This window comes from Canis lupus, chromosome 1 (assembly GCF_011100685.1).
Source record: "Canis lupus familiaris isolate Mischka breed German Shepherd chromosome 1, alternate assembly UU_Cfam_GSD_1.0, whole genome shotgun sequence".
In the NCBI taxonomy this organism is placed as follows: Eukaryota; Metazoa; Chordata; class Mammalia; order Carnivora; family Canidae; genus Canis; species Canis lupus.
In genome coordinates, this window is record NC_049222.1 from 89,820,257 (window position 1) to 89,846,406 (window position 26,150).

At 43.6% G+C, this 26,150-nt stretch overlaps 1 protein-coding gene across 1 annotated transcript in view; it reads left to right on the forward strand.

Annotated features, from left to right (window-relative positions):
* Nucleotides 1–547: 547 nt before the first annotated feature.
* The window catches only part of DOCK8 (dedicator of cytokinesis 8), a 234,866-nt gene continuing 209,263 nt past the window's right edge, over nucleotides 548–26,150 (forward strand). Inside the window, 1 exon segment of the mRNA XM_038527147.1 lies at nucleotides 548–635. Within this exon segment, the coding sequence (XP_038383075.1) occupies nucleotides 583–635 (53 nt within the window). The 5' untranslated portion in view covers nucleotides 548–582.

The window sequence follows — 26,150 nt, forward strand, 5'->3', positions numbered from 1 at the left end:
CTTTTTGGTTTGTTTGGTTTTCAAATCTGCCTTCCCCCCGGCGCGGTGTGGACCGCCGTTAAGGCCCAAGCGCGGAGAAGGCAGGGCTGGTGTCCGCCCCCGCGCCCGCCCGCGCCCCGCGCCCCGCGCCCCGCACCCCGCGCGCGGACCCCGCTCCTGCCCGCAGGCGCCCCTGCCCGCAGGCACCGGCCGCCTCGCTGGGCTCCGCGCAGACGGGGTTTCCGGCCTGGCTCAGGGGTCGCGGGGCCGCCCGCCCGCGCTCGCGGTGGGGGCGGGGGGGCGCCGGAGGTCAGGGCCGGGCCGCAGCGCGCCGTCCGTCGGGGCATCCGGAGGCCAGTTCCGCGGCGTGTCCACACCCTCGCGGGCCCGCCGCTGCCTGGGGCCGGGCCGGCCGCCGCTCCGGGGCTGCGCCCTCCCCCGCGGGGACTGCGGCGCCCAAGGTGGAAATGCGGAAGTTTGCAGCGCCGCCTGACAGATGAGGCTCGCGTCCCGCCAGGCGAGCGCTGCAGCGGCCCCGCGGCGCCCCGCGCCCCCGCCGCCCGCGCCCCGCGCCCCCGGAGGCCGCCGAGCCGCGCGCGGGCCATGGCCACGCTCCCGGGCGCAGAGCGGCGCGCCTTCGCGCTCAAGCTCAACAGGTAAGACGCGCCCCGCGGCGCCGCAGCAGCGGGCCCCCCCCCCCCCCCGCCCCGGGACGGCGCTGCAGGGGCGCACCCGAGGACCCCCGCCCCCGCCCCCGCCCCCGAGCTGCCGCGCGCCGGCCTCCGCCCGCTGCGCCTCCCCGGCACCGTCCCAGCCGCCAGCCCCGCCGGGTGTCCCGGGCCACCAGCGTCCCCGCCCCGCGCACGCCCCGGGGTCTGACAGGTGCAGGGCGCAGGGCGCAGGGCGCACGGGGGCCGCGCGGGGCTCGCCGCGGGCTTGCGTATAGCCCGCGCCTTCCCTGGAGACGCTGCTGGGACCTGGGGCCGGTGGAGAAGTGGTGGAAAGGAGACTTTGTGCTTCCAGGCAGCCGCTTCAGGACTTGGGCTGTTCCCAGCAGGGCGCTTTCTTTTCTCCCTGTCGTTTTATTTTTATTTCTCCCTCCCCCCTACCAGAAGAAGTTTGGCTCCTGTGGACATCGCTATTTTTATTCCCTGGTCCAAAGGAGCCGTGAAGTGGAAAAAGTGATTTTTTTTAAGACTCTCCGTTTAAATAAACAAAAAAAGGAAAAACAAAACAAAACAAAACAAGGAATGGCCTGTGGCTGGCATTTTTACATTTATAGCGCTCAGGCCGGGGACCAGGAGAGTCCACTTCGCCATCCAGTTCCTAATCAAAATCGCACACACTAAACGTAGGTGCGTTTGCTGCTCAAAGTTCTCACCGGAGGTGCTTTAGCTGCAGTTTTTCCTCCGCTGGAAACTGCTGACAAGTATTGGGGGGGCGGGGGGGGGGGGCATTCTTGTCCTGCCCTGAGAAATCTAGACTGGTTAAAAGATAATATGAAACTGGCCCTGAAGGATCAACTTAGTATCCTAACTGCCCTCACTGCTCTAGGACTTGTGATTTTTCTTTTAGCTGAGCCTGCGAAAGGGTAGTTGCACAGTATGTTTTGCAGGTGGATAGCGTGTGGAGAGGTCTGAGCCATAAGGAGCTGGGAATAATCAGGCGGTAAGGACTTCCAGAAGGCCCACTGGGCCTTCTTGCTGTCTAATGTTCACCTGCTGTGTAGTTGTGGACAAACAATTTCTCTTACCTTACTATTTCTTCACCCTTAAAATGAATTTGTTAATGTGTACTGTGTATTAATGTTGGAGTACCAGAAGTACTATAGTTAAAAGGTATGAAGTCTGTCAGGAATCTCCCTAGGGGAATTTCTCTCTCTTTTTTTTTTTTTTTTTCTGGTGCAAGCCAGAAGGGGCAATTAATTCATTTGGGGAGCATGGGAATCAAACGGACGTTAGCAATGGGTGTACCACGTACCATTGCTGTAGCTCCTTGGTCCCTGTGAATTTTAGGTCAGGAAGTGTGGCTGGGGCACAAAGATGTGGGAGACTGTGGGGTTTGGCAGAGTTCACCTGGGAGGAGCAGCAGGCCCTGTGCTAATCCTACAGGCACTCTTGAAAGCAGTGGTGGGGTCGGTGTGGCCTGGCAGTTAAGAATAAAGGCCCTGGCTGGACTCAGACCTGCTTGCAGATTGGCCACCTCTGCTACAAACTGTGTGACACTGGGCCTGTTATTTAACCTTTCTAGACTTTGGTTTCTTTGCTTGTCAAGTGGGATAATCATAGGACCTACTTCTTAGGACCTTTGGGAAGAGTGAGTGAAATTACGTGTACACAGTGCTTGTCGTGCCTGGCTCAGAGTAAATGTTAAACGTTAGCTGCCATCAGCTTCATCACTGTCTTTATTATCATTTTTCAGAGGCCAAGGCAGAAGGGTAGGAGAGGAAGCGGAAGTTGCAGAGCACTTTGGGCTGGGTATGACGATGCCAGTGGCAGGTTGGAGCTGCTTGGGGTGGACGGTCACCCTCCTATGTCTTCCATCCCTGTACTGAAATCACCAGACACACCCAGGGGAACTGAATGTGTGATACAATCTGAACAAAAAGAGCCCCATTCAAGCTAAGTATAAACGGTTCCCTAATCCTCAGGCAAGAATAAGGATTGGATGTTCCTATTTGGGGGGTTCTCTTTTCCCCTTTGAACCATTTGTGTCTTAGGTGGAAGAGTTATACTAAGGAGCTTAGCAGAAATTGTTCAAAGGAGTGGATTAGTAAGGATATACCTCGTATTTTTTTAAGATTTTATTTATTTATTTGAGAGAAAGTGAGAGTGAAAGCGAGAGAGATCTCAGAGGGAGAGGGAGAAGCAGCCTCCCCACTGAGCAGGGAGCCAGACGTGGGTCTCACATCTGGGATCATAACCTGAGCTGAAGGCAGGCGCTTAACCGACTGAGCCACCCAGGCACCCCAGGACATACTTAGTATTAATATCATATTAAAGCTTACCATTTATTGATCACCTACTGTGTCCCAGACACTGTGATACGTTTAATAGATTATACCACTGAATCCTTACAAAAATTCTAGAAGACTCACATGAAATCTCATATAGAAGGAAAATGAAGCTTAGAGATGTAGTTTGCACACAGACGTGCAATTTGTTCAAGGCCCCACAGGCAGTGGTGGCAGAGATTACAAACCATTCCAAAGACTCTGCTCTTAATTGGGTGTGTGCTATGTTGATGCATGAACCTTAATAAATTTCTTTAAAAGCAAGCAGAGAATTACCTTTTTAAAAAAACATTGTCATCTCAGTAGCAGCACTGGCAAACTTTTCTGCGTTCTGATTGGTGTTTAAACCACCAGTGTGACGTTTTGCAATTTGGCAGTTGGAAAAGAAAATGTTTTCCCTTGCCAGCCTACCCACTGTTGAAATATGGCCATCAGGACATTTAGCATGGGTTCCTAAGTCTTCTTATTCTTCCGCCTATCTACTCAGAATGATACGAACTACCCCTTGAAGATGTTTGTGGGGGTAAAATCAATGGGCTTCTTCCAGCAGAAATGTTCAAACCTGATATATTAAATTTTTTATTTGTAAAGAGGTCAGTTCCGCCCACACCAACCTCAAGAAGGAGTGAGCAGAGGAACTCATAGTGGGAAAAGAATGTCCCCCACTGTTCCCAAATTCTGTGGCTTCCTGCAAGCAACATTGCTCAGTTTAGGGGCAGGGCCAAAGCAGAACAGAAACCTGGGAATACCCACCAGGGCCCATCCCCCTCGACTGCACTGGCTCTCCCATGCTCTGATGAAACCTAAATTCTTATAAGTTGGAAATCCATATGTTGGAAGAGTCCCATCCTGCAGGACTTTTGTTTGTTTTGTTTTGAACACAAAGTATAATTGTATGATGTAATCGTATGATTTAGGGTTAAATGTTTCTCTGGAACCCACCTCTCAGGGAGATACAGGAGGAAAGATCCACCACTGAGGTTTTCTGAGCTGGAGAAGTAAAATTTCATTTTGTGTCACGTACATACACCTTCGTTTCAGTGTAATTGTCTCTGACTTCCTGTGCACCAAAGAAGCATGAGACTGAGTTAGGAAATTCATGATAATGTTTGCTTTTGGGATTTCAGACATCGCTGCTTTACATGTCATAATACAGCCCTTGTACGAGCACCAAATCTTGTCAACTGCCTTTCTTACTGGCATTTAGTGCTTTTATACATTATAAAAATTATTACTAATATTTGGAAAATTCATTTAGTGAAATCTTGGTTTCTTTCAAACACAGAAAAGATAGAGAATTTGGCCCAATAGATAGAGAATTTGGTACATATAAATGTAAAATAAGGAGTCTGGGTAAAGAGAGCAAAAGTCAGAAGGCAGAAAAGACATAAATAATCTTTATATATCTACATTGCTTTGTTGCAGAAAAGGGACAAAATGTTAAGCAAAATAATCATCATTACAGAGTGATTTTATGGAAGATAAAAACAAGGAGCTAACAAAACAGATTATATCCAAGAATCCCAATAATTTTGGGCAGAAGCACAGAACCAGATGAAGGTACAGAGATTTTCCTGAGAAGTATATGCTGTTTTGTCTATGAAGATGATGCAGGCATAGAAATTTATGTGTAAATGTGTGTCTGCCATGAAACAGTGCTGTTCTTTAGTGGTGATGACAGAGAGGGATGTTGGTGCTTTCTGGAATTGCTTCATTTGTAGGACATGTTTTAGACCAAGGGCCAATAGATGGGGCTTTAGGAGACTCAGGAGTTTGTTCTTTCACATTCTAAATAATTTTCTTCCAAATTCTTGGGACAGCTCCACTTGAACTTTGGGCATTAAGTGCAATTGAAAGAACCTTCTGGGGGCACCTGGGTGGCTCAGTGGTTGAGCATCTGCCTTTGGCTCAGGGCGTGATACCGGGGTCCTGGGATTGAGTCCTGCATCGGGCTCCCCGTAGGGAGCCTGCTTCTCCTTCTGCCTGTGTCTCTGCCTCTCTCTGTGTGTCTCTCATGAATAAATAAATAAAATCTTCAAAAAAAAAAAAAAAGAAAGAAAGAAAGAAAGAAATAAGAAAGAAAGACGCCTCCACCAGGGTGAAATTTTCTTCATTTGGTGTTCTCTGAGCTCTGATAGGTCACAGGTATGTGTGGACCTAACGCTCACTTCTATATGGAAGATAGATGCGTGATTGCATCATGTGGTTACCGTGGAAAGAAAATATAATTGCATCATGTGGTTACCTGGGGAGAGAAGTAGAGCTTAAGGGACTGGGTCTCCCATCTCAGCTCCCCAGACGGAGCTAGTGATGGAATGGGGTGATGTTTCAAGCACCCCATCTTTCCATCCTCTTTAATAGGGACCTGGAAGAGGCAGGGATGCGATGCTCAGACTTTTTGCTGAAGAAGACAAAGAAACAGGAGCACTTAGTTCTTTTCAGTGGCAGATGATCAGGTGCTTATTCATGTTTTGGTCAATTGAAAAGAGTTAAAGCAACAAACTGTACTATCCTGGTTCCCATAAGGGTCTAGTCTAATTTATTAGCGATCAGCAGCCACAAAGGTTCTCTAGGGTCTAGGGAAATGCAAGAAGTTATTTGGTTGAGGTAAGTGTAGTCCCTCTGCTTCTGGAGTTCGCACTGTAGTGCAACAACTGTTGACAACTGGCTATATGGACAACTTGGGGACAGAGAATAAAAGCAGCCTGTTATCTCTGAAAGTATATATGAAGGCATCTGCATGCAGGGGTTTGGTGAGATCAAGCCAATTGGTAAAGTTGGCACAGAGTGTTGTGTCCCACTGCATTCAGATCAAATGCAGGACTAGAAAGGCAGAATTGGTGGTAGCAGAAACAGTTTCCCCTGCCCTCTCTTCCTTTCATCCATGTTCAACATGAGAAATAGGAAACAAGCAAAAACGTCGACCACACAAAAATTACAGCTGTTCACATTTGTGTGTATATCCTTCCATTTTTACAGAAATAAGATTGTGTTGGGCATGCTACTTTAGGATTTGTTTATTTCATTTATTATTTTTAAGATTTTCTTTATTTATTCATGAGAGAGAGAGAGAAGCAGAGACATTGAGGGAGAAGCAGGCTCCCTGTGGGGAGCCCGATGCAGGACTCGATGTCAGGACCCTGGGATCACACCCTGAGCTGAAAGCAGACACTCAACCACTGAGCCATCCAGGTACCCCTAGGATTTGTTTTCATTTTAAAATATCATGAACAGGGCAGCCCTGGTGGCTCAGCGGTTTAGCGCCGCCTGCAGCCTGGGGCGTGATCCTGGAGACCCTGGATCAAGTCCCACGTCAGGCTCCCTGCATGGAGCCTGCTTCTCCCTCTGCCTGTGTCTCTGCCCCGCCCCCCCGTCTCTATGAATAAATAAATAAAATCTTTAAAAAATAAAATAAAATATCGCGAACAACTCTCCATGTCAATCAACGTAGATCTATATTATAACTCACATAAGACTGTAAAATTGCACTGATTGCATAGACAATGATTTACTGAATCCATTTTCTATTATTGTGCCTCAAGATAGTGTCCAGTTTTTCACAGTAATGTACAGAGGTTGATGGGGGTCTTATACGTACATCTTGACTAATTAGTGCAAATGCTGCCTTAAAAATTTCTAGGGTGGTGTTGCCTGGTCAATGGAAAGAAACATGTTGCAAGCTTTTGATACATGTGGCCAAATTGCTCGCAGAAAAGTTACACCTATTTATGCTTCCACCAACTACCCTAAGAGTGGTCATTTCCTCACATTGACACCCCCGCTGGGCTTTATCATTCTTTTAAATCTTTATTTGCAAGCTTGACCCCTGCTCTTAAATGTCTCTTACCTCTTCCTGTTTAGCTTCTCTGCCAGGTCCCTGCATGACCTCTGAAGTCATGCTTCAGAGATTAAAACAGTCATAGATTTCTCTTTTTTTCCTTTGCCTAACATCTAACTAAAGATGGTGGTAAACTCTGTCTTAGGCAAATGCTCTCTGCCTTTGTTCATTGAATAGGTGGGTTAATGATAAAAGTAGATTGTTCTGGCAACTGAGTTCTTTCTTGATTCTCTTTTAGACTCCAGTTGTCACACTTTCACTCCCTTTTTTCTTTAACAATCTAATATATCTGTCCTTTGCATAAACTCTTGCTCTTTTAAGTGAAATGGCATGGAGGGAATCAGAATCTCTCTATCACAAAACAAGACCCAGATGATGCAATTTCCTGCGTTTTTCCCTTGGACCCAGATATAGATAGACTGGACTTCTTTCACACTTTTTTGGGTTCCTCATGTTCTAGGATTGGCTTTATGTTTACACACCATGTTAGTGTCACTTTGCTCAGAAACATCCAGGGCTTCACAAGTGCCTCTCCTTATCATTCAGAGGATAAAATGTGTTGTTCTATATAAAAGGCCAAAAATAAAAATAGCAAACAGGTTACCTGATGGTATTTCTTGGAAGTAGATTAAGAAATGCAGAACTGGGACACCTGGGTAGTTCAGTTGTTGAATGTCTGCCTTCAGCTCTGGTCATGATCCCAGGGTTCTGGGATAGAGTCCTGTATCGGGTTCCCTGCTCCATGGGGAGTTTGCTTTTCCCTCTCCCTCTGCCTGCCATTTCCCCTGCTTGTGTGCTTTCTCTCTCTTTGTGAAATAAATAAATAAAATCTTTAAAAAAAAAAGAAAGAAAAAAGAAATGCAGTACTGTAATCAATTTCTTTCTCCCAACTCTTAACTTTCTGGTGTGTGGATGAGTTAGGAAGCTGGCAAATCCTAGGCTCATAAGTTTGAGAGTGTATTCCTGCATGCACTCCAGCTAATGAGGGTGCCTCTGTTCTAAGCACTGCACCAGGTCCTGGAAATACAAAGACAAGAAGTCGTGGCGTTGCCTGCAAGGAGCAAGGACATGAACCCAAAATTATGGACTGGGAAAGAAGGGACCCTTCCTTTGCCTCCTAGCCCTGCCTTTTGGGGCATTGTGCCTTTAAAGTGGTCATTTTGACACTGTGCTCCTTATTCTAAGGATCACAACAGTATCTAGAACATTCTTAGAGATCTTTTAGGATTGTTCTCAGAGTTGGAGTATATTTAAAAAAAATAAGCTCAGTGGCATGAAATCTTTTTCCCTTGAGGGAGAATCTGCTTTTTCTCTTACTTGGAAAGTTTCAAAAATATAATAAATACAGATAGGTAGTAACGTGGCAGGTCCCTGAGGGTCTAAAACAGAATGAACAAATGTGAACATTGGGTCACTTTCTTTTTTTTAAAGTAGGCTCCACAGGGGCCTTTATCTCACAACCCTGAGATCATGACCTGAGCTGAGACCAGGAGTCGATGCTTAACCAACTGAGTCACCCAGGCATCCCAACATTTGCTCACTTTTGTGTTAGATATTTCTAAATGAAAAAAAAAATTACAGATAAATTTGAAGTCCCCATATTCTGCTCTCCCATCCTTTTCTTTCTCTTCCTCTTTCAGAGGCCAGCACTACCACCAAGTTGTACTTTTAATGTATGTGTGTACATATCCATAAATGATATATTGTATGGTTTCTGGAATGAGACAAAGTCATTAGCATTTAATCAAGCCTCTTAAATGCATGGCATTTCTTTTGTGAAATTACGAAAAAAACAACAACAGGTATTTAAATGTGCACAATCTGGTCATGCTTTTTAAATCATTCCTTATATTATGGTCACATTACTCATTTCCTGGAAAAGCCAGGAAATTTTTTAAAAAATTCTTTTTTTGTCTCTATCAAATGAATGTACCCATGATTTGCATTTGACCTGAGATAAGAAGTTGATAACATGTTTATTTTTAAATAATGTGTTTTAAAAAATTTTTTTAATTTTTTAAAACTTATTTGAGGGAGAGAGAGAGCAAGCATGCATGGGATTAAGGGCAGAGGGAGAAGAAGAGGGAGAAGGAGACTCCCCACTGGTCAGGGAGCCTGACATGGGGCTCCATCCCAGAACCCCGAGATCATGACCTGAGCTGAAGGCAGACACTTCATCAACTGAGCCACCTAGGTGCCCCAGTAATATGATTTTTAAAGCATAGAATAAAGATTCTGTCTTTTGCCTGGACATTTGATTAGAGAAAGTATGTAGATTAACCAAAGAGGGTATAGTGTTTGCTAAAAAGTATGTGGTTCTTCTGGCATTGGTGTAACTGAGTGGTCAGGCTGCATTATCCCCTGTTTGAACAGGGAGATGTAATCCTCTGATGCACCATACCTCATGTGAGAAAAAGTGAGAGGAATGGCCACAGATAGCAGGGCTGTCTTCCAGGTCTCTGCTTTGCCTTGCTGGGACACAGGGCAGCGCTCCGCAGACAGCAAACGCCTTCGGTGGTGGAAGTGTTTGAGTTGTCTGGATTCGGTTCTTGGTTCTGTACTTGAGCTCTCACCAAGAAGATAACCCCTGGGGTTCTGGGTCACTTGGGAATCCAGAGCTGCGTCAGGGGCCCACTAAAAATGTACCTCATCCTGCCGTTTCACATAAATGTTGTTTCAAGACAGTGGTGGCCATCTGTTCTCTGTGGGAACAAGGTTGTCACCTCCCTGTTGATATTCTCACTGGCTTGCTTCACCTACTGGTATTGTACTCTTTCGTTCCAAAACACTGCCCGTTCTCACGAGATCCCTTTAGAAGGGATATCCAACTTACCTGCTGTATACTGCTCCCTATTTAATAACTTTATTCAACTCACAAGAGGTGTTTTTTTTTTAATATCCTATAACTTTCTGTGGGCATTATGAGAGGAGAAAAAATAACAACCAGTATTTGCCCCCCGGAATTCAACTGGAGTGGGGAGGTTGACATAAGAGAACACAGGAGATGGAGTTTGTGTGGCTGGGTGACGGTCAGGACAGGAATGTTGACAGAACTTGGGGTGGGGTAGGGGGAGTTCCACAAGCCCTGGAGGGGTTTAGCCAGACCCTGAGGGACAAGGAGGTTAGTGACAGGTGAAACTGGTATAATAGGAAGAATAACTAGCAGTGTGGAGAATGGGTGGGGTGGGGGAGTTCTGTGAGATGGATAAGGAGGGGGCTGCAGTCATCCTCATTGTGCAGTGATAAGAGCTGGGATTAGGCTGGGGTCATGAGAAGAGAATGAAAGAGGACTGTGTCCACAGATACTTCAAAGAGAATCAACAGGACTTGAGAAGCACATAAATATTCATTTGCTTGTATCAGGAACATTGGTTGTAGCCTACTGTGCACCTGGCGGTGTTCTAAATGTCAAGGATAGAGCCGTGAGCAAGACAGACAAAGTTGTTGTTTTAAAAAAGTCATTTTTCGGGGTGCCTGGGTGGTACAGTTGGTTAAGTGACTGACTCTTGATTTTGGCTTGGGTTGTGATCTCAGGGTCATGAGATCGATCCTTGAGTCCAGCTCCATGCTCAGCTCAGAGTCTGCTTGAGATTCTGTTTCCCTCTCCTTCTGCCTTTCCCTCTGCTCATGGGCTTGTGCTCTCTACATAAAATAAATAAAATCTTTTTTTTTAAATATATTTTTTAAATTTTTATTTATTTATGATAGTCACACACACAGAGAGAGAGAGAGGCAGAGACACAGGCAGAGGGAGAAGCAGGCTCCATGCACTGGGAGCCTGATGTGGGATTCGATCCCGGGTCTCCAGGATCGCGCCCTGGGCCAAAGGCAGGCGCCAAACTGCTGCGCCACCCAGGGATCCCTAAATAAAATCTTTAATTAAAAAAAAAAAGAAGTCATTTTCCAGTGGAAAGATAACAGAGTAAACCAGGAAATAAACAAGGAAATGTCAGGTAAAATAAGTGCTATGTAGAAAATGTAAAAAGGTCATATAGAGAGTGTGGATACTTGGAAAGAATGGTCAGGAAGGCATCCCTGAGTGGGTGAATACCTGAGGCCGGGACCAGACAGGGGAGGAAGTGGACGAGGAACAGCCTGTTAAGGTGAATCACAAGTTTAGTTGGGGGCATATTAAGTCGAAGATGCATATTAGAAATTCCTACATAGTAGGAAATTGAGTAGTAGTAGGAATTTCCTACTATGTTGTTTTATTTAGGAATCTGAGACTCAGGAGAGAGGTCAAAGTTGGATCTATTTAAATTTGCGAGTCATTATCATGATATTTTTCAAAATGGAAGAAAATACTAAAATTACCTTGATAAGATTTTGACAGCCACAAAGCTGTATGTCTGGTATGAAATCACTCTTACTGAAAAATGCGTATGTATATATCTCCCTGTTGAGATAATAGATCAATACACATAATAAGGAGGGGACCAGAAGGACCTATGCCAACCTATTATCAGCGTCATACCTGGTAGTTGTATTCCTGATGATTTTTGTTTACTTACATGTGAAGCGTGTGCATGTATGCATGTATATTTTCCAAATTTTCTTCGAATTTTTATAAAGGGGAAAGGTGAGATTTATAAAAGAGATAATACCAAGATTTATATTCTGGGGAAATTGGGTAAAGATGGTGCCAATGAGTGATTATGAAAACTTGGAATTAGAGTAAGTTTTGAAAGAATGATTTGGTACTTCTCTTGGAGAGCGTTTAAGAGAACATAGTAGACTGCACCATGATGTAGAGCTAGCTCTTCCCTGTGAGAGGATTTTCTTTTTCACCTTATTGAAGGTGATGTGGTCACTTTGAGGTGAAGCTTTAAAGTATTAATGAGACACACACACACAGAGAGAGAGAGAGAGAGAGAGAGAGGCAGAGAAACAGGCAGAGGGAGAAGCAGGCTTCCTGCAGGGAGCCTGATGCAGGACTTGATCCCAGGATCACGACCCGAGCCAAAGGCAGATGCTCAACCACTGAACCACCCAGGTGCCCCCGAGGTGAAGCTTTAATGGCCAGCCTGGCCTTTGCCATGCCACCTTTCCCCTATTCTGCACAATCAGCAATGTTCTAGACTGGTCTGTTCTCCTGCGTCCTGGAGCAGAAGCAATTAGGGCAAGGCCAAACTTGCTCTCTGGAGGTCTTTATTTTTATAAGCCACTAAGATATTTGGATTATTTGTTATCACGGCATCACCAAGCCTACTCTGATTGATACAGATAAGCATGAACTATACAACATTTCTATTGGGTAGCTTGAGGTATGGCCTTGGAGCTTGAATGATAGGTCAGGATGAAACATATTAATTAGGAAGTCATCAGTGAAAGTGGTAAAGTATGGTGGGAAGAGGAAAATAATGGGACTGGGGCATGAGCCACTTGCCCTCTGGTAGAAGAGGGAAAAGCTACAAAAAGAGAGGAAGAAGAATTTGGCCCAGAGATGGCAGATAGGCTAGTGCTAGAAAAGCGAGCTAACCGGGCAATTAAAAAGGTCAGAGGACAAAGAAAGAGCCATTGGATTTTTTCCTTGCTGGTGGTCAGTGTAAACGTCTGAAACAGCAGTTTTAGCAGAGCTGTGGGGAAGGAAGTCAGATTTCATAGGGTTAGAGGGGGAGTCAGTGCAGAGGAAATGGAGGAAGCTGGTAGAGACCACTCCTTTAAAAAGTTTGGATGCGGCAGAAGAGAAAGTGGGACAATGGTAACCAGAAGATTCTAACGAAGCTTTGACTTTTACATAGGCTCAACACGCAATGCCGGGCAGAGCATGCTCTCACCTGAGAGGGAAAGGGCATATAGGTTTTGTTCCCATAAAATAAGTCTTACATGTGGAGAAAAATGCTCAGAAGACATGATACTGTCTGATATATAACCAATTTTTGCTTGGTGCCAGCATTGAGACCCTTAACAATAAATAAAATATTCTGTTTGTGTATTTTCCTCCTGGGAAATTCTGAAACTCTCTCTGGATGCTGTTGTGCATGGTCTTTCAGAACCGATCATCCTTTCTATTTTATTATCTTTATGTTTATCTTTAGGTGTTTGAAGTGCAGAAATTATAGGAAGGAGAACCAGCATCAGTTCTATTTTGCTACTCAACAAAAACCATTCTGTTGTGGGTAGAATTGTGTCTCTCCGCAAAGATTCCTAATCCCTGGTACCTACAGATGTCATCTTATTTTGGAAAGAGCGTCTTTGCAGATGTAAATTAAGATGAGGTCGTGTTGGATTAAAGTGGGCCCTAAATCTAATTAGCGGCATTCTTATAAGAAGAGCCACGGAAGCCATAGACACACACCGAGAAGAGGCCACATGAAGACAGAGGCAGAGATTGTGGAGTTATGCCACCACAAGCCAGGGAACACGGTCTGCCAGCAACCACCAAAGGTAAAAAGGCAAGGAAGAGTTCTTCCCTAGAGTCGTCTGAGCTGGAGCGTGGTCCTGCTGACACCTTGATCTTGGACTTCTGGCTTCCAGAACAGTGAGAGAATAAATATCACTGGGTCTATGGTAATGCTTATGGCAGCCTAGGAAACTAATACACTATCCCAAAGTTTACTGACTTAAAGCAACAGCAGTTTATTATTTCTTGTGATTCTGTGGGTTGCTAATTCGAGTTGGGCTCAGTGGGGCAACTCTTCTGGTCTTGCTGTGGTCATTCATGTGGCTGCCATCATCTGATGGCTTGACTGAAACAGAATGTCTACAGTAGCCTCACTCACAAGTTCAGGGCCTTGGAGCTGCCATCCCTCTTCACATGGCCCCTTATCCTACAGGAGTCTAGCTCAGTATTCCTTCTGTGGGCAAGGGAACTTTCAAAGAGGAAGAAGGGGAAATCCACAAGGCTCCTTGAGGCTTAATTTAGAACATATACATCATTCCCTCACCACATTTGTTGGTTAAAACAAGTCAGAAGGCAACTGAGCTTTAATGGGTAAGAAAGTAGACTCAATCTCTTGATGAGAGGAGCTGCAGAACATGTGGCCATGTTAATCTCATATAGAACCGAAGAAAGAAGTAATCATTTTCCATTTTAAGCTTCATGGATTTAAGCAAAAGGCCTGGTCATTCCATGCTCAGATCACAATACCCATTTTACTGGCAGGGAAACTGAGAACAAATTAAATCAACTCCTTCAAAGTTACCAATGAGTCATGCTTTGTGAGACGCTTTTTTGGCCCATGGAAGTCAGCTTTATATGTCTGGAAGAACTAATCACAGTCCTGCCTGGAGGCAGGTGAATGAACTTAATAACTTCTTGGGTTTCTCTTAAATCCCATAATTGCATTGATGGAGCTGAGATTGCAGAGCTCTCTGGTCCAGAGATGAAGCATCAGTGTGAGGATATCATGGAGACAAGATGCTTGGAAATTCTTATGTGTCATTCAAAGAGCAGGAGTTGAGGCTAAATCAAATGACCAGAAAAAGGGTCAGCAAGCTCTTTATTCTCAAGAGTTCCCATATGGGCTTAGAGATTTGGTCCAGTGTTACATCCTGGGCTGGGAAGAATTAAAGTGAGTAGGAGAAGAGAATACAGCAAGGAGGCGGGAAGACCAGCCTGCCAGGAAAATTCGTGACATGGGCTGTGTCAGGAGGATCACCCTTCTATCAGCTGGGATTGCTTTTAGCTGCTGCAGAGAACAGACAACCATGATAAACAGTGGCTTAAACAGATGAGGAATTTATTTTTCTTACATAACAAGAATTGCAGTGGTTGGCAATCCAGATGTGGTGGGACAGCACAAGATGCCACTGGAGACCCAGGTTCCTTATGTCTTTGTGTTCCATCATCCTTAGTGTGTGGCTCTCATTCTCATGGTCAGAAGATGGCTCCTGAAACTTTATGCACTGGAAGAACATTAAAGACAGAAATAAGAGGGAAGGCAAAAGAGGCATTTTGGCTAACTTGCTTCCCTTTAAGGAACTTTCCCGGAAACTAGAACTGAACATGTGTTATATATCATATTTGGTCAGATTACTTACAAGGGAGATTGGGTAAATATGGTTTTTACTAGCACAGTGCATTGACACTTCCAACAAAACCTGGATTGAGTGAGAAGGAGGGGGCTAATGGCTATTGAAGGACAACTAGTGGTCTCTGCCATAGCCCCCCCCAAATTGCTGTGGGCATGAATTAGTGACAGAACTTGCACTGTAGCATCCTGCCACCTCTAACCCATTAATACTTGTATCAGATTCAGGCTTATCGAATTCCAGGATCCTAATGAGGAGGGATGGTCCAGGCCTAATGATCCAGGCCTAAAGTGGAGGGTTATCTGGGTTTATAGGAATCAGGGTAAAAGAGCTGTCATAACAAATAATCCCAAAATCTCAGTGGAATAACCCAACAGAAATCCATTTTATGTTCATGCCACAGACTGGTACAGGTCAGATGGCTGTCCTCTAAGCACTGGCTCTGGGACCCAGGCAGCTTCGGCCCTATGGCTTTGCCACCTTGTGACTTTTAGGCTACTCTGGCATCATTGTGCCAGTGGCCAAGAAGAAGAGACTGAAAGATATTGTAACCAGTCATTAAATACCTCAACTCAAGGGATCCCTGGGTGGCGCAGCGGTTTGGCGCCTGCCTTTGGCCCAGGGCGCGATCCTGGAGACCCGGGATCGAATCCCACGTCGGGCTCCCGGTGCATGGAACCTGCTTCTCCCTCTGCCTGTGTCTCTGCCTCTCTCTCTCTCTCTCTCTGTGACTATCATGAATGGATAAAAATTAAAAAAAAATTATAAAAAAAAAAATACCTCAACTCAAAAGTGGTACACATCACTTCTGCTCACATTACGTGGTGAGAACTATTTACAAGGTCCACTAATAGGCAAGGAGGACTGGTGAATCTGGTTCTTGTTTGGCAGTCACTTTCTAGCAACATCTCCTCCCTGTGAAAGGGGAGCATGAATCTTTGGGGGTCAGTTAGCCATCTGTCTCACAGGGTCCCAGTCACAACAGAGGGACCATTAACCAAATGTCAATGAACAAATGGGTAGGCCTTGTTTGCTCTGCTGTTGGTAAAACCATGTGGTCTAAGTCACAGAGATGTGAATGTGGAGACTACCAGGGAAGCAATATCCAAATGTGTATGGTGGAAGCACATTCTAGATTCTAGATGGAGATACAAAGAATGCAAGGCGTATATATCCTTTAAGGCAGGGTGGCTGATAGTAGAAAAAAACCAATTTAAAATCTCATTGAAATCAAGGACTAGAAATACCATGTGCAAGTGAATCTTTTCTAGAAGCCTCACAGATGGATAAGAAGCCATGTTGCTCAGCCATTTTTTCCCCCTAAGCATTTAAAAAGCATTTGAGGAAAAACCAGAAGATTAAGATATTTTTAAACAGCTTTTGAGTGATGAGATGAGAAAATTTTATTTGACAGGAAACAAGAGGTTATCTATGAGAGAGAAGCATTCTAAAACATTCACTCCCACTTGAGGGGGTAACTGTGTGCTGGTCCCACCTCCCCTCTGTGATAGAATTTTTTTTAAAGGATTTTATTTATTCATGGGGGGGGAGAGAGAGAGAGAGAGAGAGAGAGAGAGAGAGAGAGAGAGAGAGGCAGAGGGAGGAACAGACCCCATGTAGGGAGCCTGACGTGGGACTCGATCCCGGGTCTCCGGGATCAGGCCCTGGGCTGAAGGCGGTGCTAAACCGCTGAGCCACCTGGGCTGCCCTGTGACAGAATTTTGATGAGAGGCTGAGTCACCTGGCTTTTTGTGACTGGTTTACTTTAAGTCTGAGGAATCATTTGTTCTATTTGCCTTTTAATCATTTTAATAATCTGTGAGATCAGTCTTGTCATTCGAGTTATCATTTGTAGTAATAAACAACTCATAAAGCCCTCACTGCAGGGAGAAGAGAGCATAGACCTTATAGTCAGAATTTTGGAGAGGCAAACAAGTCCGATTCCTGTCCCACTCCACTGACTCTCGGTGGGAGCATCTTTTTCAAGTTCTTTAATTCTCGTGTCTTAATTTTTTCCATCTGTAAAACAGTTTAATACCAATGTCACTAGATCAAATATGATGTAGTATCTATGAAAATTCTACGTAAATCAAAGAGCAGTACATATATATTAATGAAACATTTGTAAAACGGGAATGAATGCCACATTTCTGTGACTAGTCAAAGTGTCATATGTAATTCACCTGGCACCAAGTCTCCCACTAGGAAGGTTCTCAGAAAAGAAAACCAAAAGTAAGTACAGACAAAGTATAAAACACTGAACATGAGGGATAGAGATATATTAAAAACAGCCACAAGAGCAAAATAAAGTAAGGTTTCAACCCATTTACAAAACCTGTGCCCCAGAACACAGACACACAGACACATACACATTGTACACACTTCACCCAAAAGGAAAGAGATGAAAAGGCCAAGGGGAAATTTGGATCTTAAATTTCCCCCATGACCTCGCATTTTCTGAATACTGAAAGAGGTGATAGACACACACTGTTGCCTTTTCCAAAAAGTAACTTCTATGGAAAATCGTGGTAGTTCTGCAAGTCTGTAAAGGGAACTTGGTAGAGCCACTTAGGTAATGCATGTCATGTGATCACCAGGAATGTTTATACGAGAGATGGGGAAGAAATGTGGGAAAGCTCAGCCATTCAGAAGAAGTGGTTCGTCCTGAAGACTAGAAGCTATAGTTGTAGATTGGAGACTACAGACCTGTTTCCTAGACTTTCCTTAGGTGAAAAATGGCTTCTTATTGCAAAGCTATGTGTGTAAATTATAGATAAAGCAGACATGCATGTGAAGGAAATATTTTTATTTTTATTTTTTTAAAAGATTTTATTTATTTATTCATAGAGCCAGAGAGAGAGAGAGAGAGGCAGAGACACAGGCAGAGGGAGAAGCAGGCTCCATGCAGGGAGCCTGACGTGGGACTTGATCCAGGGTCTCCAGGGCAGTCCCAGTGGCACAATGGTTTAGCGCCGCCTGCAGCCCAGGGCGTGATCCTGGAGACCTGGGATTGAGTCCCGCATCGGGCTCCCTGCATGGAGCCTGCTTCTCCCTCTGCCTGTGTTTCTGCCTCTCTCTCTCTGTCTCTATGAATAAATAAATAAAATCTTTAAAAAGGAAATATTTTTAAAATAAAAATTATTTCTAGGGGAGCCTGGGTGGTTCAGTTGGTTAAGCGTCTTACTCTTAATTTTGGCTCAGGTCATGATCTCAGGGTGGTGAGATGGAGCCCAGTGTTGGGCTCCATGGTGGGTGTGGAACCTGCTTAAAAATTCTCTCTTTCCTTCTCCCTCTCCCTCTGTCCCCTCCTCACTTGCTCTCTCTCTCTCAAAAAAATAAAAATAAAAATAAATAAAAATAATAATTTCTACTTCTTTGACCAACAAAAGTTTATCACTTTTAACAGCTTGATATATATGTATTTTTCAGACACATGCACTACATGCATGTTTTCTACAAAATTGAAAGCAGGTTTATAGACTGTTTTGTAACCTGCTTTTTAATTTAAAAATAAATCATGGACAACTTTTCCTGTCAATAAATATTCTTGCATGACATTTCTAAATGAATGCATAACATTTCATTGTGAGGATGGATTGTAATTTTTTTGTTTTCATCTTGAATGATCCTTCAGGATGAATGCTGGAAATTGAACCACAGACTCAAAGGTTATCCACTGATTTTTGTAGCTGCCCAATTGTCTTTCTGGAAGGTTTTGTGTAACATCTGTCTCTAGAATGAAATTTTAAAATACTTGAAAAATATGGCATCTCTGAACTTTGCCTTAATTCTTGGGGGATGGGGGGTGGGGTGAAGTATGAAAAGATGGTTTGTGTTCAAATAGGTACAAGCAGATAAGGTCAGTCTCTTATAGATATCTTCAAGAAAAAAATCAACCTCAAAAGATTGAACTGAAATCATTATGGTGATTGAGCTGATGAATCCAAAGATAAATTTGGTTTGGACAAATAATATTAATTCATGAAGTTTCCTTATGGCCATAGGTTTAAAGTGCTTTTCCAGATAATCTCTTTTTTGAGGCTATCCTCATATTAATTATGAACACTTCCAGCTGTACCAAGTATCTATAAACTAGCCCTCTTAAGGCAGTTAAATGTATATTTTCTTGAAGAGAGTCAAATTATACAGAAGTATGAGATCACCTAAGAAAAGCAATTATGTACAACTTCTTTTTTATTGCCAGAGTTATATACTATTTACATTTAAATCTGACATTTAGGGGTGCCTGGGTGGCTTGTTCAGTTAAGCAGTATCTGCCTTCAGCTCAGGTCTTGATCTCAGGGTCCTGGGATCAAGCCCCATATTGGGTTCCCTGCAGGGAGCCTGCTTCTCCCTCTCCCCCTTTGCCCCTCCCCCTGCTTGTGCTCTTTCCCATTCTCAAATAAATAAAATCTTTTAAAAAAAATCTGACATTTAATTCTCTATTATATCTCCTTATTAATTCATTAACTCACTAATTCGTTAATTAATTTATCCATTCATTCATATGACAAACTTAAGAAATAGATAACAAATAACATAGATCAATATATACTATAATGTCGAGTGGTATATAATGTTGAGTGGTATTGAGTGCTGTGAAGAAAATAACGCAGGGTGAGGGCTATGAAGATGCCAAGTCATTTTTGGAGTGAACATAAATATTTGAATTATAACAGGGCTCCCAGTATCCATTTTACCACTTCCTAACCAGCTTTCAGCAAGTCACTTAGCTTCCCTGGGTCTCAATTTCTTTATCTATTAAAAGATAATACTCTATTTCCTAGGGTTGTTATGGGGATTAAATGAGATGTGGAAGTTGCTGTTATCATATAGGTGTTTGAGAAATATTATTCCTTATTTCTCCTGTCTTTTGGGGAAGTGAAAATGATTTGGTATAAATAACCAAATTCTCACGTGAGATAAAGAAGCTAGCAACTACTTTATTCCATATTTAAGGAAGGAGTGGGTAGAAATTTTTTAAAAAGTGTTTTGTTTTCTCTGAGCAAAATCAAATTCCAGCCTCTTCTCAGTAGAGAAGGGCAATGTGAACCTTCACATCATTAGATCTCTAAAATCCCTTTCAGGGCTAACAGCATTTTATTCTTTGATAAATTCTTCCCCTACTCCAACCACTTAAAAGGATGAGTGCTGGTCACCAACCTCTCCTTGAGAAGAATTTGGGTCCCAAGCCTATCAAAAACGATTGCAAAATAAAAAAAAAAAATGATTGCAACACAACTATGACTTTTTAAAAAAAATTCTGTTTTACTGATGAGTAGAAAGATCAACTGTATAATTTGTCTTCATTGACAGGGGAAACCTAATTTAAACTGGGAGAAACGGAAACCAGTGGTATGTTTCTTCTTGTCCTGCCAGAAGGAAAGAGAGACACCCTAATAATTAGTTTAAAACATTAATTCTTGCACTTATTGACACCTGCTATGTCCTTCACATGCATATAATTATATATTATTATATGTTGATATGTATATAATTCACATACATATATCTTATATTATTAAGTTATAGTGTTATAATTATATGATGCTCATAATAGCGTAAAAGGTGAAGGGTGTTCTTTTTATCCCAAGGTGTGGATTTGGAAATTGAGTCTGGGTTAGGTTATGCAGTTGTGAGTGGTAAAGCAGTGGTGGAAACCTAGGTGTAGCTAAGGCCAAAGCTGTGCTGTGAAGCGCTTGCTGCTTATTACCAGCCAACTCGCTGGCCGAAATGAATTTTCACCATGGCCTTGCTGTGGAATTTGTTGAGATTGTTTTTCCATATGCCGTAATATGTTTAGTTTTGTCTCAGATGGGCAAGCAGATTAACTTTTAAGAGAGATGGACCATCTCCACTCTAAACACAACTAGATGTAGCCTTCCAGCAGCTGAAAATCCTGTAGTGGTATCCCTTCATCAGAGTGCAAATACCCTTTTATGGGGTTGGTTTTTAATCTATTAGCGTGGGCCAACACTGACTCGATTTTTCTCTGGAATTAGCTATGAACAAGGATGCATTTTCTTTTTTTTCTTCAAAGATTTTATGTATTTATTTGACAGAGAAAGAGAGTAAGCAGAGTGGCAGGCAGAGGGAGAGGGAGAAGCAGATTCCCCGATGAGCAGGGAGCCCAATGTGGGACTTGATCCCAGCACCCTGAGATCATGACCTCAGCTGAAGGCAGATGCTTAACCAACTGAGCCACCCAGGTGCCCCAAAGATGCATTTTCAAACTCAAAAATCTAACTTCTTTTGCCCTCACCACATACATTATCAAAACTAGAAACAATCTGCTAAAAACACAGCCTAGCCTTCAGGGACTTAATCAACTCAGTGATATAATGTGTGAAACTTGACTGTCAGAGGAAGAGGAAAGAATGTTTGAGATGTTGGAAGGTGACCTCTCTGTGTTTGGTGTAACAAGTGCATTTCTATTCACATCTGGCTCCTTCAAACCAATGCATGCTCCCACCCCTGAGTGCTGCTGACTCGGTCCTGCAAACCCACCATGGGGTCACTGCTATGTTCCTTCTTTGGGAAGACATCATAGTGTGGAGACAGAGATGCTGCTCTGGTAGTCAGTCTTGGGTTCTAGTCTCTGCTACCAAAGAGATTTGAATTTTATTTTTATTTTTTAAAAATATCTATTTATTTATTTATGATAGACATAGAGAGAGAGAGAGAGAGAGAGAGAGAGAGAGAGAGAGAGAGAGAGGCAGAGACACAGGAGAAGGGAGGAGCAGGCTCCATGCCGGGAGCCTGACGTGGTACTTGATCCTGGGACTCCAGGATCACGCCCTGGGCCAAAGGCAGGCGCTAAACTGCTGAGACACCCAGGGATCCTCTGAATTTTAGATACAAAAAAGAAAGATCCGACTGGCCCCCAGACAGTTTGGTATCTACTGGCTGACATGTTTTGTTTAATGTCAGGATTTTCAGGGAGCCCCAGTTTGGACAACTGCTGTGTTTCCAACTGAACAGCTATGTTCTTCCTTCTTCCCTGCCCTCCCCCTGAGGCCTCAGGTGGCTCCAGATGAAATGGAGTGTGCATGTGTTAGCGGGGATGGAGTTACTCTCTCTATCTCATTGCCCAAATCCACTGACTCAGACACCCACTGTGTTTCCCACTCCACCCTGTGGAAGAATATGTCAATGAAAGGGACCCTTCAACTCACAATCCCTGTTTCTCACAATGCCATCATCCATCCTCAACGACAATCTGGAGTACCCACTACAAAATCTTGTCAACTTGGTCTTTAATAATGGCTTTCACAGTTTTCTCACCACAGCCCATGAAAGGAAATAAACTTTAGAGGCACCTGGGTGGCTCAGTGATTGAGAATCTGCCTTTGGCTCAGTGAGTGATCCCAGGGTCCTGGGATCGAGTTCTAAATCAGGCTCCCTGCAGGGAGCCTGCTTCTCCCTCTGCCTGTGTCTCTGCCTCTCTCTGTGTCTCTCATGAATGGATAAATAATATCTTAAAAAAAAAGGAAATAAACTTTACGTTACAATCTAGTGTTCTCTCTCACACATACACAGATACACACGCACACAAACAGGCTTGAAGAAACCATGTTTAACTTGTGCTACACGTTTTCTATTCTTTTCTGTTATGTTGTATTTTTTTCAAATGCTGAGCCTGACCCACTAACTTGATCTCAGATCAAACTTTGGTTAAGTCAGACTCTGCCTTTTATACGCACAGAGTGCTCTACTCCTTCTTCCTAGCATTTATCATAGTCTATAACCCTAAATTTGTGTGATTGTTTATTGTCCTCCCGCCCCTAGTAGACTGGAAGCTTCAAGAGAGTAGGTTTTGCCCACCTTGGAATCTTTAGAGTCTAGCACAACAACTAGCATGTAGTAAGATGTTTAATAAATATTCATCAGAGAATTATTAAACTAATTAATGTGGCTAGCCTTCCCCAGGTCTGCATGGTTATTTTCTAGAATTCCATCACAATTCTGAAGTCTAACAAATATTTGTACCCAGCTGTGGGAGTTTGCAGCTCAGAATTGTTGCAGGCACTCCCCCACTGTGTTTTCTTTCCAGGCTGCCTACAGCTGATCATGACAGGTGAGCCAGTGCCTTTTGAAGGAGGCAGGCCACTGCCTCACCAGGTTGTTGAGGGCAGGTCCCTCCCTCCATGGGAGCTAAAGAAAGGACTCTCCCCGGGAAAAGGCAGACCTCTGGAAGTTATGGGACACCTGGATTTTCTGTTTGTTGGCCACTTGTTTTGCCCTTGTCAGGTGAATTTATCATTCTGGCTCACTGCCTTGCGGCTACTTTGCTGGTTGTCCCTGACCCCTGAGGCATCACTCAGACAGCTATAGACTGTCTTCAGCTAACAGCATGGGTTATTTAGCCTTGCAGAATATTTCCTTTTTTTTTTTTTTTTTTTTTTTTTTAATAAGCAGCTCTTAAAGAATTCACAATACATCTCCAATGTTGAAATCATTAGGCATCTTGAAAAACTGAAGACACTGAAGGGTTCTCTCAGAGCACTCCAATGAGGCTGACTCCTACCCTTCTCCCTGCCATAGACTGGCTCCCTTTGCTGTATGGCTGAGAATAAAGGAAGAAGTTAAGAGTGTGAAGCATCTGGGGCACCTGGGTGGCTCAGTGGTTGAGCGTCTGCCTTTGGCTCAGGGTGTGATCCTGGGGTCCCAGGATCAAGTCCCACATTGGGTTCCCACAGAGAGCCTGCTTCTCCTCTGCCTGTGTCTCTGCCTCTCTCTCTCTGTGTCTCATAAATAAATAAATAAAATATTTTAAAAAAAGAATGTAAGGAAGCATCTACTCTGTGTGAGGTATCAGATATTTTCCCAAATATCTATTATCCTCACACAATTCTAGGTCATCGGCAGAATAGGGATGCCATCCAAGATCTGTTGGGCCGGTTGCAAGACATCAAGATGTAGATGCTAAAATTTTAAACTCATTAGACCAAATAATATGGGACTTTGAGATAATTGTTCAGACAATATAGGCAAACCAGCAGTGGAAAAGGACAACCCCCAAATAATCCCGAATGATCTACTTTTTGTCTGACAGAGGTGGGAGAGGCACAAGAAATAGTTGTCAGGTGTCCAACATAGGGCTGATTTCTTTGTGGTAGAAGGATTGACAAATCCATGTTTGGAACCTTTAGAATATACCTATAAAATGATCCCATTTTATAAGTGGCCTTGCTGTTGAATCCAGAGATTGAGGGCATGTAATTCACAGGTTATTTACCAGTTTTAAAGTAAGACTTTCAACGAATCCAAGGAAGTTGGATAAAAGCAGGTGGCACAGAAAAAAATGAAATTTTTGAGATTTTTCTCTTTGAGTGTTGAATTTAGCCTGGCTGGCTGGCTGGCTGGCTTGCTTGCTTGCTTTTTTCTTCTTTCTTTCTTGTTCTTTAGAGAGGGAGAAGGGGCAAAGGCAGACAGGGAGAGAGGGAGAATCCCAAACAGGCTCCATGCCTAGCAGGTAGTCTGAAACGGGGCTCATATTTCCAGTTTAAGTTCTCTTGATAGTATTATCATTTATAAGTAAACCAAATATTTCTAATTCCATTTATAAGTAAACCAAAATATTTCTAATTCCTCTCCATTGTCTCTATATAAATTATAATAAAAGTTCTTTTCTAGTCTTTAAATTAAAAAAAAAAAGGAAGTGAAGTTAAGTAAATCAGCTGTACAGACTTTGTGTTAAAACCTCAATGTCTTCAACAAAGGAAGTTTGTATTTGGTACAGTGCAGATTCTGGTAATCTGGTGGGGGGTGAAGCACCTCGTCTGAGGCGCCTCTTTTGTGGAACGCCAACACTGAGGTGTTACGTGCATCCGTGCTCAGGCTCTAACTTGGGCTTGTGTCCCTGGGGCCTCAGAGGGACAGTTGTTTGGTTATATTTCCCCAAACTCTCCTTGGTATGCGTATTTTCTTATTATTTATTAAGATATTATTTTATCTTATTTTATTTTAAGATTTTATTCATTTGTTGGCGGGGGGGGTGGGGTGGTGGTGGTTGGAGGGAGAGAGAGAGAGAGGAGGGATAAGCATGCTGAGTACGGAGCCCAATACAGAGCTTGGTCTCACAACCAGAGCCAAAATCAGCAATCAGGCATTTAACCTACTGAGCCACTCAGGCGCCTCTGTACGCACCTTTTAAATAAAACATTAGCGGGATCCCTGTGTGGCGCAGCGGTTTAGCGCCTGCCTTTGGCCCAGGGCGCGATCCTGGAGACCCAGGATCGAATCCCACGTCAGGCTCCCGGTGTATGGAGCCTGCTTCTCCCTCTGCCTGTGTCTCTGCCTCTCTCTCTCTCACTGTTTGCCTATCATAAATAAAAAAAAAAAAAAAAAAAAATTAAAAAAAAAATAAATAAAACATTAGCATTGCCCTGTTCTTTGGTCTCTAGCATTGAACTTTCTATCATCATAAGGCTTGGCTCATTACCAGATGGATTTGGTCAATGTCACATTTCTTCCTTTTAAAGAAACACCATTCACCTAGATAAAGACTTCTCTCTCTCTCTTCTTCTTTTTTTTTTTTAAGATTTTATTTATTCATGAGAGACACAGAGACAGAGAGAGAGGCAGAGACACAGGCAGAGGGAGAAGCAGGCTCCATGCAGGGAGCCCAATGTGGGACTCGATCCCAGGTCTCCAGGATCAGGCCCTGGGCTGAAGGCGGCACTAAACTGCTGAGCCACCCGGGCTGCCCTCTCTCTCTCTTCTTTTAAATGATTCAATTATCAGGGCCTGAAAAAAATTGGGACTGAAGTGATGTTGCCTTTAGACCCCTTCCACCTTCCTATTCCCCTCCCTTCTTGGCTCTATTCATGTCCAGCATGTTCTGGGGTTGTCATCCAGACATGGTCTCCAAGGATTATACCTGTACCAGATCCATCCTTCTACATGAATTGGTTTGGGCTGGTCAGGACTCAGTGTGTCAGTACTCATAGTACTGAGAGTCAGTACACATTTTTACTGAGATAATGTTACTAAATGCAGGGTTGCTTTCCAAGGAAGCGGAACTAGTGCTGGAAAAGAGGGACTTTCCACAAATACACAAATATAATAACCTTCACAGATGAACGTTTGTGGCCTAACATCGCTACCTGATTCTGGGTGCCAGGGTTAGGTGCGGGAAACACCAAATGCAGACTGGGGAGAAAGATTATACGTAGCAGAGAGGTTACACTCTCTTGGGTTGAACTCTATGCCCCATCTTCTCACTTCTCTCTTTATGCCTGGTTGTCTTTGTAACTGCTGTTTCTGCTGTAAACACTTCTCTTTACCTGAGAGCTCACAGGATAGGGTGAGGGTAGTATGGGCAAAGGACCACTGGGAAGTTGC